This window comes from Belonocnema kinseyi, chromosome 4 (assembly GCF_010883055.1).
Source record: "Belonocnema kinseyi isolate 2016_QV_RU_SX_M_011 chromosome 4, B_treatae_v1, whole genome shotgun sequence".
In the NCBI taxonomy this organism is placed as follows: Eukaryota; Metazoa; Arthropoda; class Insecta; order Hymenoptera; family Cynipidae; genus Belonocnema; species Belonocnema kinseyi.
Window position 1 is genome coordinate 11,521,956 of NC_046660.1, and position 15,224 is coordinate 11,537,179.

At 23.3% G+C, this 15,224-nt stretch overlaps 1 protein-coding gene across 1 annotated transcript in view; it reads left to right on the plus strand.

Annotated features, from left to right (window-relative positions):
• The window catches only part of LOC117170752 (splicing factor 3B subunit 3-like), a 29,849-nt gene that overhangs the window by 7,379 nt on the left and 7,246 nt on the right, over positions 1-15,224 (plus strand). The window contains exons 2-4 of the mRNA XM_033357785.1: positions 715-1,187; positions 8,216-8,388; positions 14,579-15,075. Of these exons, the coding sequence (XP_033213676.1) occupies positions 791-1,187; positions 8,216-8,388; positions 14,579-15,075 (1,067 nt within the window). The 5' untranslated portion in view covers positions 715-790. The remainder of the gene's footprint in view (positions 1-714; positions 1,188-8,215; positions 8,389-14,578; positions 15,076-15,224) is intronic.

The following is a 15,224-nucleotide window of genomic DNA, read 5'->3' on the forward strand; positions in this document are numbered from 1 at the left end:
ATTGGAATTTATCAAGGAGAATAACAATTCTGAATGGAAAATCGATTTTTTAAAGCAGAATTATAATTTTGAATTAGAACAGGGGATTTTACAAAAAAAAAAAATTATTATTATTTGTTGAACTGGAGAATTTTCGAAAAGAATTAAAATTCTTGATTTTAACTAAGATTTATTTTAAAAAAAAAATATTTCAACAATCAATTCCAACGGCATCAGCCGGTAACGTTGTACACGAAAATACGAAACCTGGCGGCCACTAAGCGAGGCTCTAGAGATTTCGTATTTTCGTGTACAGCGTTACCGGCTGATACCGTTGGAATTGATTGTTAAAATATATATTTTTACATCTTTTATTCTTAAGCTTTGTACTTAAACGTAGTTTTCTTTCGGCTCTTGCATTTCTCAAAGTTTGAGACCGATATTTTATGCATAAAAAAAGTTCGAACGTTCAAAAAATGTTGAGGTTCAGAAAAAATATGAAATAATTTTCAGTGAAGTTTCTACCAAAATGCAGTACCTAAACGTACTCTATTGCACTAATACATTTTCCAAAGTTTCAGCTCGATATTTTATTTACAAAAAAAGTTCTCAGGTTCAAAAAAACATTCAGTGAACTGAAAAACTGTGGTCGGTAATATAGGTATTTAGCTGTGTCACATGCCCTTAATATATATTTATCTTTTTTCTTTTTTTTTTTTCTTCATTTAATTTCAGCATGACTGGCCAAAAAGGTGTGAATGCGAATGATCAGTCTATTAATTAATCTGAAGTTGTAAAGCCTCTCAGAAAAATGTATCTCTATAATCTGACGCTTCAACGTGCCACCGGCATTACGCATGCCGTGCATGGAAATTTTTCCGGGAGCAAAATGCAGGAAATCCTCGTTTCCCGGGGAAAGTCGCTCGAGTTGCTGAGGCCGGATCCAAACACGGGAAAAGTGCACACCTTACTAACCGTGGAGGTTTTTGGAATAATCCGATCGTTGATGGCTTTTAGGCTGACGGGCGGCACAAAAGATTATATCGTCGTCGGAACGGATTCGGGACGAATTGTCATTTTGGAATACAATCAAACCAAAAATGTATTTTCTAAGGTGCATCAGGAAACTTTCGGAAAGAGTGGCTGCAGGAGAATCGTGCCTGGACAATACTTGGCCATCGATCCGAAAGGACGTGCAGTTATGATCGGTATAATTTTGAAAATATTTAATAATTATATTACAGTGTAGGCTGTCTACTCGACCTTCGCCGGGTTTAACGGTGTATTTTTAAATAATTCGTTAAATTGTTAGAGAATTTTTAGTTTGAAAATCATTCGCTTTAACGCTTTTATATTTTCATTTTTAAGCGTAAATATTAATTTAAACGTTTTTAAAATTTAGTTTTAAAAGACATCAATAATTACAAATGAGAAGCATTTGAAATCGAAGATTTTTGATGAAGAACAACATTTTTAGTTGATAAACTGTAAATGTAATTTAATTATTTCAGGTCGTTACAAGAATTTTAAGGGATTTCAAGAGATTTTCAAGGATTTGAAATGTTTTAGGGTATTTTAAAAGATTGGAAAGAAATTTTTAATTAATTTCAGTATCTTGATGGGATTTCAAAGGATTTGAAATTTTCTTCAATTAATTTCGAATTCGTATTGATTTATCCTGAATTCTTTTCAATTCTACTTAATTCAGTGGATTTTTAAAAAGTTTCTGTTTAATTCATCTTGAAGTCTTTAAAACTTACCTTTTTAATTCTCTTTCATTTTTCTAAACTTATTTAAAACTTACTCAATTTAATAAATTTTTAAAAATATTTTTTGTATTCACTTGATTTTTTTTTAAATTCAGTTTGATTTTTAAAATGAATTTTATCGAATTTCTCTTAAATTTGTAATCAATGGGAATTTTTTGGATTAAAAAATTGTTTCAATTCATTTTAATTCTTCTGGATTCAACTTGAATTGATTTGAAGTTTTTTGTGTGGAATTATCCTGAATTCTTTTAAATCCATGAGAATTTTTTTTAATTTACTTGAATTCTTCTAAATTTACTCAATTCGATATTATTCAATGCGTGTTTTTTGAATTTTAAAAAGTATTTATTTAATAGATGTTAAATTCTGTTAACCTCAACTAGAATTCTTAGACATTTCATCAATTTCTATCAAGTTTTCTTTTTATTTTAAAATTGTTATCAATGTATTTTTTTTTTTTTTAATTACCTTTAATTTTTATGAATCTCATAGAATTCTTCTTGGTTACCTGTAGTTTCCTCGAAATTCATTCCAAGTTTACGGAAATTAATGGTATTTTTAGATTTAAAAAATTTTTACAATTCATTTGAATTATTTTGAATTCAACATGAATTATTTTGTAGTTTCTAGTCACTTTTTTGGTTAGAAAATAGTAAGGTTTTAAAAATTTAAAGAGATTTGAAGGTGTTTTTTTTTTAATTCACTCTAAATTTTTCAGAGTGGCCGCTGGACCGGGAAACCGGGAATTTTATGAGACCGGGGAAAGTCGGGAAATGACACTGAATTTATTTTTTGACCAGGAATTTTAGAAAATTTTTAGAGTAAAAATGTTGTCTAACTTTGATTTCAACCGGGTTTTGAATAATTTTTCAAATTATGATTTTTATAAATTATTATGTCATTTAGTTTAGAATACTTAATTCAAAAATCTTTCGCTTTAAAAATTTTAAATTTTTCATATCATTTATTTTAATTTAAAGAATTTTAAAATGCAGTTTTAAAGGCTTAAAAAATTAGAAGTTTTTAAAATTGAAGATTTTTTTAATGAAAAACAGGGTGGCCGTCGGATCGGGAAACCGGGAATTTTACGAATTTTCAAAAGAAAAATGCACCCAAGTTCGATTTTAACACTTTTTTTAAAATAATTGAAGTGCAGTTTTGAAGGTGTAAACAATTAAAAATTAAAAGCATTTGAATTTGAACATTTTAAATAAAAAAACAGTTTTATTTTATCAACTTTAAATGTAAATAAATAAATTATTTTTAAACTGGATCTGTTCAAAATTTGATAATTTCCAGATTGTAACTGTTCCAATCCGAAAGTCTTAATAAGAATTGTAATTAATATATCCTTTATTCCGATAATTTTATTTTTAAATAAAAATTTTCATGATTTATCAACAATATATTTTGAATCGAGTATTTCAGACACCCCTTTATATTATTTTCCATATTAAATTTAATAAATAAATGTATTAATATATTATTTCTATTAACTTTTTCAGCTATTAAAAAATGGAAACGTGCGTTTTTTTTCAACTGAAAAATAAATCCATAATAATATAGTCATAATTAAAGGTTTTTATTAAATTTCAAATATTGTGGATCTAAATTATTTAATTTTTATCTCATTTAATTTGAAATTTCTTAATGTAGAAAAATAATAAGTATTTAATGTTTAGCAATATTTCACTATTTATTGAAGACGAGTAAATTGAAACCAAATATTAAAAAAAAAAAAAACAATTTGAAAAACTTAATTGTTTCGCATAGAAAGCTTTGAATTTTTAAAATTTCGAAAAGCTTTTTAATTTTAAACGTTAAAATTTTTATTGTTCTATTTAAAAAATGTTTTATTTATAAGTGAAAGTGTTAAATTCTTTTAAGAATCTTTTAAAAATTTCTAAATATCTCTTAATATTACTCTAATATTTTTACAAATAATAAGTGTTCTATTGTTATTTATAAATTCAAATAAATTTTTTTTTTTTCAATTTTCAGGATTTTCTAAAAGTTATAGAAAAAATTCAATTCATTTTGAAATATATTTAAAAATCCCGAAAAAATTTCTAAAATGATTTTGAATTCTGAAAAATTTAAAACCACTTCTAGATATCTAAAGATTTTGAAATAAAATTTAAAATCTTTTGAATGATGCCTAGACTATTTAAAATAAAAATAATTTAACTTATAATTTAAGAACTGTTAAGTTAAAGAAATAATTTTTCCAATTTTAATGTGTCCAGTTTAAAATTACTTATAATAATATAATTTTGAAAATTTTTAAAGTTCATTGCTTAATCTGAATCTTTGAACTCTATAATTTAAAAAAGTTCTACATTTTGCGAACCGGAAAATGACCGGGAATTTTTTTCTTCGATTAAAGCGGCCACCCTGTAAACTGTGAATATAATTTTATATTTAATTACTCGTGATGATGAGTTGATAAAACGATCAAATGAATTGAAATATTTTAACTCATTTTTTTTTCAAATTCATTGGCGCTTCCAAGAATTTTAGAAAAATTTTTGGGATTTGAAATGATTTAGGGTATTTAAAAATATTAGAAAGAAATTTTTAATTAATTTCAGTAACTTGGTGGGATTTCAAAGGATTTCAAATTTTTTCAATTAATTTGGAATTCGTGTTAATTTATCCCGAATTCTTTAAAATTCTTCTGAATTCTTCTAAATTCTACTTAATTCAATGGAATTTAGAAATTTTTCTATTTCATTCATTTTGAAGTCTTTGAAATTTACCTTAAATTCTCAGACATTTGATCAAATCTTTTTTAATTCTCTTTCATTTTTCTGAACCTATTTAAAACTGACTAAATTCAATGAATTCTTGTTTTTATATTTTTGAATTTTTTTGTATTCGCTCGATTGTTTTTTAAATTCAGTTAAATTTTTTAAAATGAATTTGAACGAATTTTTCTCCATTCTCTCAAATTCCCTTTTAATTCACTCAAGTTTGATTGTAATCAATCGAATTTTTTCGGATTAAAACAAAATTTCCAATTCATTTGATTTCAACTTGCATTGATTTGAAGAGATTTAAAGTTTTTTGTGTGGAATTCATCCTGAATTCTTTTAAATTCTTTGGAATTTTTTTAATTTAATTGAATTCTTCTAAATTTACTCAATTCTATTTAATTCAGTGCATGTTTTTGAATTTTCTTAAAGTTTTTGTTTAATAGATCCTAAATTCCTTAAACCTTTCCTTGAACTTTCATGAATTTCATCGAATTTTGCTCGTTAACCTCAAGTTTTTCTAAGTTCATTCCAAATTTACGGAAATTAATAAAAAATTTTGATTAAAAAAAAATCCCAATTCATTTTAATTTTTTAAAATTTAAATTGACATTTATCCTAAATTTGTCACCCTTTCAACGTGAAAAAAGTACCATATGATCGTTGCAAAAAGTACCCTTTGGTCCCTATATTTTATTCCATAGGGACTGCGAGGACTGTTATTTTTTAACTGTACTTTAGGATTTAAAACGTTAAAAATATTCCATTTTTAAATCATTCAATTTGAAATTTTTTAATTAAGAAAAATAACAATTACTTAATATTCAGAAATACCTGACTTCCTTTAAAATCAGTGGTTTTAAATTGAATATTTGAAAAGTAAGAAAAAAAACGTTAAACGTTGCAATTTTAATTGTTCTATTTAAAAAAAGTTTAATTTGCAAGTCAAATTGTTGAATTTCTATATATAAATAACAATTGAGCACCTATTATTCTTACAAAAAAATCGAGTAAGTTGTAGAGATATTTAGAAGTTTTGAAACAATTTAAAATTCGAAATGATTTAAAATAATTTAAAAGAAGTGTCTAAAAATGCCGACCAAATCCGGATATTTTGGCAGATTGCGAACAAATTTTGAAAGGCTTTAGAAGAATAAAAAACATTTACTAGGAAATTTAAAACTGATTTTTTATTTGGCAAAATTAATTTTAAGAGAATATTTAAAAAGATTTACAAAATTATCAAAATTTGAATGTGAAAGATTTTAGGGAAATTTTTTGAATTTTACTGCACTTTTAAATAAATTGGAGGAAAAATTCGAATATTTTTAAAAGATAAGTTGTTCTGAAAAACTTAAAAAAAAAATTAAAAATTTGAAAAAATATAAAACTACATGTAATTGTTTCAAGATTTTAAAATAAAATTTCAAGGCATTTTAAGGATTTTTTTACTATTTAAAATAAAAATAATTTAACTTTTAACTTAAGAATTGTTCTCAGTTTATAAAAAAAAAATACAATCTTTCTATTTTTAATGTTTCAAGTTTAAAATCGCTTAAATTGATATAATTTTGAAGAAGAAAAAATTTAGTCCATGGATGTATTCTTAATTTAGAGCCTTGAAGATTATAAAGTAAATTTCTATTTTTTGAATTAAATCTCAATCTATGAATTCTACAATTAATACAAAAAATTACTTTTCAATTTGGCAATTTAACTGTATTAGTTAAAAATTCTTCAGTTGCAAAATATTTGTAGCTTTTATTTTATTCATGTAAATTATTGAGAATTTAAGTACAAAAATTTTTAATTTAAAAACTTTTAAACTTCCATTTAAAATATTTTAAATTAAAGAGTTCCAGTTTGAGTGCTTTCATTTGTGGTGTTCAGCTTTTAATACTTCAAATGGAATTTTTTTAGCTTTGTTCGATTTTAAAAAAAAATTTATTGACCAATTGTTTGACCAATTTGTTGAAAGTTTATATATTTGCTTGAAAATTCTTTTTTTTTTCTTTTATTATTAAAAATTACTTTTTAATACGGAAAATTAAACTGTTTTGTTGAAAATCAGTTGTTTTTGTTGTTGTTGAAAATTTATTTATTTATTTAAAAAATTATTTTTTGGATAAAAAATTGTCTTTCAGGCGAACGTTAATGAATTTGTTAAAACAGTCGTCTTTTTGGTTTAAAAGTCAGCTATTTTGGTTGAAGATTTATCAATTTAATTCAAAATTTAATCCTTTGGTTGAAAATCGAAATATTTGATTAAAAATTCGTTTCTTTCGTTGCAAATTAATTTTTTTTACTACAATTTTAACTATTACATTTGTGGTTAAAAATTGATCTTGTTATTTCAAAATTTATGTATTTTATTCAAAATTCATATATTTTGCTGATAAAATTTTTTTGGCAAACAATTAATTTCCTTGGTTAAAAATTAACTTTTTGGTTGAAAAATCATCTCTGATTGAATGCTGAACGCTTTTTTTTTAAATTTCTTTTTTTTTTTTTTTTTGATTAATCACTTTATTTAAAAGCTTACCTGTAGTTGAAAATTCGTTCTTTTTTGGTTGAAAATTGATGTTTTTTACTGAAAAGTTAACTATTGTGGTAGAAAATTTAACTATATAATTGAAAATTAACTTTTTTGTAGGCAATTTGTCTATTTGCTGGAAAATTTCAGAATTCGGTTAACGTTTTTTTCCCATTCTCGACTGGAAAATTTTCTTTTTGTTTTTAAGATTTTCGAAGATTCACATTTTTTTCTGAATTTAACTGGTTTTAATCGAATTGTAGAATTTTCAAACTCAATTCTTTTTGTATTCAGGTTCAACTATTTTATTAAAAATTTTGCTAAAAGTTGAACTACTTTCTTTATGAAAAAAAAATATTTGAGTATTAATCTGGTTGAAAATCAATTTATTTTGTTGAAATTTTTTGTTTTCAACTTGAAAATCCAGTTTTTTAACTAAAAATTTTACTGCATTTTTTATTTAAAATTTAGGTTGAACGTTTCAATTTTGTTAAAAATTCGAGTCTTTTATTGAAAATTCCCCCCTTTTTTATAGGACATTAATATTCTTGTTTAAAAGTGCATCTTGATGATTATTATTTGGTTAAGAAATGGTATTTATTTTTTGTTACAAATGGAACTAATTAAAAATTCATGTGTTTTTTAGCAACAAAAATTGTCCTTTTAGTAGAAAATTAATATTTTCGGTTAAAAAATTATATTTTTTGTTGTTAAAAGTTCAACTATTTAAATTACGGATTTATCATTTTAGTTAAAATTCATCCTAATCTTTTATACTTTTATATTTTCTATACAAACTTAGACTTTTTGGTAAAATCTTTAATATTTATTTATAAAAATTAAACTAATTGATAAAAAATGCATTTTTTTGTTTGTTAAAATTGTATCTATTCTAGTTATAGATTCATTGTTTGGTTTGCTTCACTTTGATTGAAAATCAAACTATTTTGTTGAAAATTTGTTATTTTTTAGTTGTTTATTTTTTTTTTCAGGATGAGTAGACACCTTGTTAAAATTTAAAGAGAAATTTGTACCAAATGATTATATTTATCAGTCCGTGTTTCACCTGAAATATATTGATTATAACCCTCTGATAATGATTGTACTTTATCACTTGAAAGAAATTAGAATTGAGGATGTAAAGCGGTTTTTAAATTTAAGTGAAAAAATTTGTTTTTCAGGTGCAATCGAGAAGCAAAAGCTAGTCTACATTTTAAACAGAGATCCAGAGGCGCGACTCACCATTTCTTCACCACTGGAGGCACACAAAAGCAATACTTTAGTTTATCATACTGTCGGGGTCGATGTCGGTTTTGAAAATCCAATGTTCGCTTGCCTTGAAATCGATTACGAGGTAAGAAATCCCCTATTATTTTTTTTGCATTTCCGGTTTCTTTAGAATTCGTTTTATATTCACAAAATTATTCTATTCGAAACTAGCATATAAAGGAACAATTTTTAAATAAATATTTAAAAAAAAAACGAATCTATGAACAAGAAATATTTTTCGGTCAATAAAGAAAGAAAAAAAATTCATACAAAATGTTGAATTTAGTTTAGTTTTTATTGAGGAGAATTAATTTTTAATTTAAAAAAAAAATTTTTTATAAAACCGTTATTTTTGCAACCTGAGAATATGAATTAATAACAAAAAAAAAACGAATTTAGTACCAAGCAGTTGAATTTTGAAGAAAATTGTTACATTTTCATCTAAAAACTTACTTTTTCACCACAAAAATTGAATTTTAAACTTAAATTATAAATCTTTGAAAAAAAGTTGATTTTTTTAACTTAAAAAGATGAATTTTCAATAAAATAGTTTATTTTCCAAGAAATTATTAATTTTTCGAGAAGAAACTGCAAATTGTGAATTTCAAGAAAATAGTTTATTTTCAACCGAAACATATTAATTTTTAATTAGTTTTTAATTATTCAGGTTAATTTTTAAACCAATAAAATGAATATCCGACCAATTTTAATTTTTTTTACATTACTTTGTAACCACAAAAAATCGAATTTTTAACTTAAATTATAAATCTTTAAAAAAATTCATTTTTAAGAACATATTTCAACTTTAAATCAGTTTTTAATTATTCAGATGAATTTTTATACTAAAAAAATGAATATTTAACAAATTTTCATTTAAAAAAAAACATTTTAAACACAAAAATTCTAACTTTCAACCAAAGAGTTGAATTTTCAACCTAAAAAGATGAATTTTCAATTTACAAAATTTTTAAGTTTATATTAAAAAAAATAAAGATTTTAAGTAAAAATAAAAATCGGCTTGATTTAACTAAGAATTACCAATTTACAACAATGTACTTGTTATTTAAGACAACAAAGAATGAAATTTTCAATAAAATATATAAATTTTCAACCAAATTATTAATTATTCGAGCAGAAACTGCGAATTGTGAATTTGAAGAAAAAAGTTTATTTTAAACCGAAACATATTAATTTTTAAAACAATAAAATTAATATTCGATCGATTTTAATTTTTTTTAAATTACTTTTTAATCACAAAAAATCGAATTTTCAACTAAAATTACGAATCTTAAAAAAAAGAAGTTTTAAGGAAGTATTCCAACTTTCAACCAAGGACGGGATATTTTAACCGAAAAAGATGGATTTTTAATTTTAAAAATGTAATAGTTTATATTAAAAAAAAATGTTAAATAAAAATAAAAAAAGGACGATTTAAAAAAAAATTACAAATTTTTAACAATTGACTTGATTTTTACGACAAAAGAAATGAATTTTCAATAAAATAGATACATTTTTCTACCAAATTATTCAATTTTCGAGCAGAAACTACAAATTGTGAATTTCCAACCGAAACAAATTAATTTTTAATCGGTTTTTAATTATTCAGATTAATTTTTAAACTAAAAAATAAATGAATATTCAACAAATTTTAATTTTAAAAAACGACTTTTAAAATACTAAAAAAAGGAATTTTCAACAAAAAGAAAAGAATTTTTTAGAAAATATTTCAACTTTTAACCAAGCAGTTGAATTTTCAACTTAAAAAAAAAGAATTTTCAATAAAATGTATAAAATTTTCGCCAAATTATTGAATTTTCGAGCAGAAACTACAAATTGTGAATTCAAAAAAAAAGTTAATTTTCAACCGAAACAGATTAACTTTTAATCAATTTTTAATTATTCAGATGAATTTTTATACTAAAAAAAGTAATATTCAACAAATTCTCATTAAAAAAAAACTTTAAATACAAAAAATTAATTTAAAAAAAAAAAGTTGGAGAAAGTGTTCCAACTTTCAGCCAAGGAGTGAAATTTTCAACCGAAAAAGATGCATTTTCAATTTTAAAAATGTTCAAATTTATATTTAAACATAAGATTTTGAGTAAAAATAAAAACCGGGCTCGATTTAACTAAGAAATACGAATTTTCTACAATTTACTTGATTTTTAAGACAACAAAAAATGAAATTTTCAATAAAATAGATCAATTTTCTACCAAATTATTGAATTTTCGAGCAGAAACTGCAAATTGTGAATTAACAGAAAAAATTTTCATTTTCAACTGAAACAGATTTATTTTTAATCAGTTTTTAATTATTCAGATTAATTTTTAAACCAATAAAATGAATATTTGACCAATTTTAATTTAAAAAATTACTTTTTAATCACAAAAAATCGAATTTTAAACTAAAATTACGAATACTCGACAAAAGAAAAAGAAAGTATTTCAACTTTCAACCACGGAGTGGATTCTTCAACCTAAAAAGATGAAGTTTCAATAAAAAAATGTAATAATTTAAATTAAACAAAAATTCATTAAAATATTTAAAAAAAAAGAACAGTTCTATTTAACAAAGAAATACGCATTTTCCATAAAATACATAAATTTTCTACCAAATTGTTGAATTTTCGAGCAGAAACTACCAACTTGTAAATTTTCAACTCAAACAGATTTATTTTTAATCGGTTTTTAAATATTCAGATTAGTTTTTAAACCAAAAAAATGAATATTCAACACATTTTCATTTTTAAAAATTACTTTTTAAATACAAAAAATCGAATTTTCAACAAAAAGAAAATAACTTTAGAGGTATTCCAATTTTCAACAAAGTAGTTGATTCTTCAACTTAAAAAAAGAATCTTTGATAATTAACAAATTTATTAGTTTAAATTAAACAGAAATTTATTAATAGTAAAAAAATAGCTTTATTTAACCCAAAAATAGGAATTTTCCATAAAATACTTAAATTTTCTACCAAATTGTTGAGTTTTCGAGCAGAAACTACAAATTGTGATTTTTTAAATGCAAAAAAAAATACATATTCAACTAAATAGTTGAATTTTCAATATATAAAAAAATGGTTAAGTCAAGAAAAAAATTGCAATCAAATGTTTACATTTTCATTAAAAACATTAATTTTATACATAAAATACTTCATTTTAACTAAAATATGAATCTTCATCGAGAAATATTAATATTATTAAATATTGATATTATTAAACATTAATATTATTTTTATATGAATATTATTATTAACTTTAGAGAAAGTAGTTCCAAATTGTAAGCAGATTTCAATTTTCAAAAAGAAAATTTGAATTTTCAACAAAAAAGTCAAGTTTCAACCGAAAGAGATTTTTTTTGTTAGACAGTTTTATTGTTAACCCAAAAAGACTAAATTTGTACAGAAATAGATTAATTTTCTAATCAAAAACATGAATGTTAAACAAAATAGTTGGAGTTTCAATAAAAAAAAAATGTTGGATTTTGAAGCCAAAAAGATGAATTCTCAGAGAAATAGTTGAATTTTCTACCAAGAAGTGTGTGTGTGTTTTTTTTTTTTTTTAGAAAATTGTTGATTGTTCAACAAAATAATATAATTTTGAACATAATATAGAATTTTTAAGTAATAAAAACTTAATTCTTGATCAAAAGTCTCATCAAAAAATTTTCAACCGAAAAGAATGAACTTTCATCGAAAAATAGTTGAATTTTCTAATTTACTTCTATTATTTGAGTTGGAATTCAAGTGAAAAAATGAGAAAGAAGGGATAGACTCTGACGTCCTCTCAAAATAAACATTAAGTTCTTTTCTAATAATTAACCAATTTTCCGATATATTGACACATTTTTTTAATTTGTGACATTATTTAAACTGTTTTTCATCTATTAAGTGAACTTTTTTCAATTTAGAGAATTTATCTTTTAGAATTGATTTAAGTTTGTTTAAATTTGATTAATTTAAAAATAAAATATTTCGCATTTAAATCAAAGTTTGAAAGCTAAAATATTTTTTCGTTGAATCTTGGCAAATTAAATTTGTTCGTAATTAACTAAAGATTTATCAGATTTTTTGGTTGAAAATTCAACTCTTTTATTGCAACATTATCCTTTTTTTTTCAAAATTCATATTTTGTTGCTGATAAGTCAATTGAAATATTTTTTGTTGAAAACTCCACTCTATTTTTTGTTGAAAATTTGTCTGTTTTAGTAGATTTTTTTTTTTTTTTTTTGACAAAAATGCAACTGTTTGGTTGAAAATTTAACAATTATTCTGAAAAGTCCTACTTTTTGGTTCAAAATTTTGCTGTTCTGTTGAAAATTTACTTTTTGATTAAATTTAATATTTTGGTGTTGAAAAGAGAACTGAAATTTTTTCTGAATGAAAATTCAATAATTTAAAAAAAAGGTCTTAATTTAAAATTCATGTATCTATTAAACTATTTTGTAGAAAATTCATCCTTTTTGGTTGAAAAAATTCGTCATTTTGAATTAAAAATTCATGTTTTGATCGTGAAAAGCCAACTGAAATCTTTGTTAACAGAAAATTTCATTTTTTGTTTTGAAAATTTATCTTTTTGATTTAAAAATTCATATATTTTAGTTGAAATTTCATTCCTTTTATAATGAAAACGCAACTTTTTGGTTAAAAATTATTCTTCTTTGCTTGAGTATTAAAATATTTTGTTTTGAATATTTCGTTGAATCAGTTTGTTAAGAAATAATTTTTTTGGTTTTTAAGGTTTATGGTTTTAGTTGAAAATTCATATCTCGTTGAAAGTTTAACTATTTTGTTGAAAATTAGTATTTTTTTAATTAACAATTCAATTATTGGGGTAAAAATTTTTGGTGAAAAAAATCTTCTTGGTTTGAAATTTCATTTTTGTTGTATTTAATTTTTTTTAAACTTCAATTTTTGTAGCCAAAATTCGTCTTTTGGCTTGAAGGTTCTACAATTCAGATAAACTTATTTTTTTCTTGAGCGAAAAATCTTTGTTTGTTGAAAATTCGTTTTTTGTTTTGTTTTTAAAATTACTATTTTTTGTATAACTTGAATCTTTTTTGATTGAAACATAAATTATGTTACTTTTTTGTTGAAAATTCAAGTATTTTGTTAAAATGATATTTTTTATAGGAGAAAACACATTTTTTGTTTAAAATAAATTAATAAATTTGGAGTTTGTATCTTAAATACTGTTTTATTCCGTTTATAGGAGGTTCTATGTTAAAATTATTATTGAAAATTTTCGTGAATTTTTTTAATTCTTCTCGTTGATCTTTAATCCCTCTAAATTCAATCCAGTTTTACAGAAATCAATTTAATTTTTTCTATTTTTCAACATTTTTCCCAATTTATTTGAATTCTTTTGAATGTAACTTGAATTTTTTTAACAATTTTTTTTCTACATGTAAAAAATTAGAGTTAAATCTTTCCCCTTTTTTCCTGAAAAAAATCAAATTTTGTTTGATTGATATACAATTTTCAAGTCTCTAAAATTTTCAATCCTTATTGCAACTCTAAAAATAAATAAAATTTTGTCTTCTGGAAGAATTTAAAACTCGCTACTAACAAAATGTGCGGCATTTTTTCATTTTAAATTAAGATTTCTCAAAATTGTATAATTTAGACTTTAAGGCCAACCATGTTAAAACTTTACCGATTTTATTGAAAATTATTATTATTATTTTTGAAAATTTATTTTTTTTAACTGAATATTTATTTATTAACTGAAAATTAAACTTTCCTATTTTTTGGTTAACATTTGATCGTTTTTAATTGAAAATCAATGTATTTTGTAGAAAATTCCTCTTATTTAGTAGAATATTATTCTACTTGTCTGAAAATGGTTGAAAATTTACCGATTTGGTTGAAAACTTTTTTTGTAATTAATTTTTTGACTATACACCATTTTTTATTGAAAATCTAACTATTTTGCTGAAATTTTTTTTTTAATTATATTTACACTGATAATTAAACTATTTAATTTTTTGTCAAAAATGTATCTTTTTCGTTGAAAATTCAACCATTTTGTTGAAAATTCTTTTTAGGTTTGAAGATTCATCATTCTTTAATTGAAAATTTATTTCTATAGAGGAAAATTTAGCAATTTTGTTAAAAATTCGTTTTTTTTTGTCCTACTTGAAAATTTTCCCTTTCTAGTTGAAAATTGAACAATATGGTTGAAAATTCTTCTTCTTGTATGAAAATATTTTCCCCTGTTTTTTAGCTTTTTTTACGTTGTGCGCCCGGCAATGAAGAATATTTAATTTAATTTCAGGAAGCCGACAGTGATCCAACCGGAGACGCTGCAGTAAGAACCCAACAAACCCTGACTCTCTACGAACTTGATTTAGGTTTAAATCACGTTGTGCGTAAATACAGTGAGCCCCTCGAGGAGCACGCAAATTTCCTTGTGTCGGTTCCGGGTGGAAATGACGGACCGAGTGGTGTTCTCATTTGTTCGGAAAATTATCTGACTTACAAAAATTTGGGAGACCAGCACGACATTCGTTGTCCAATCCCAAGGCGGAGGAACGATTTGGACGATCCTGAGCGGGGAATGATTTTCGTTTGCTCGGCGACACACAAAACCAAAAGCATGTTCTTTTTCCTCGCTCAGACCGAGCAAGGCGATATTTTTAAGATCACTTTGGAGACTGACGAGGACATGGTCACTGAAATTAAACTTAAGTATTTTGACACTGTACCTGTAGCATCCAGTATGTGCGTACTCAAGACTGGATTTTTATTCGTTGCTTCCGAATTCGGCAATCAGTAAGTATTTTATTATACTGAGTATCTTCATTAATTGGAGGCAAAAGAAAAAAAAAAAAAAAATTCAAAAGAATTCTGAAGTTTTGGATTCATAAATGTTTTCAAATTTTCTTGAAATTCATCAATTTCTTTTAAAATATACCTATTTT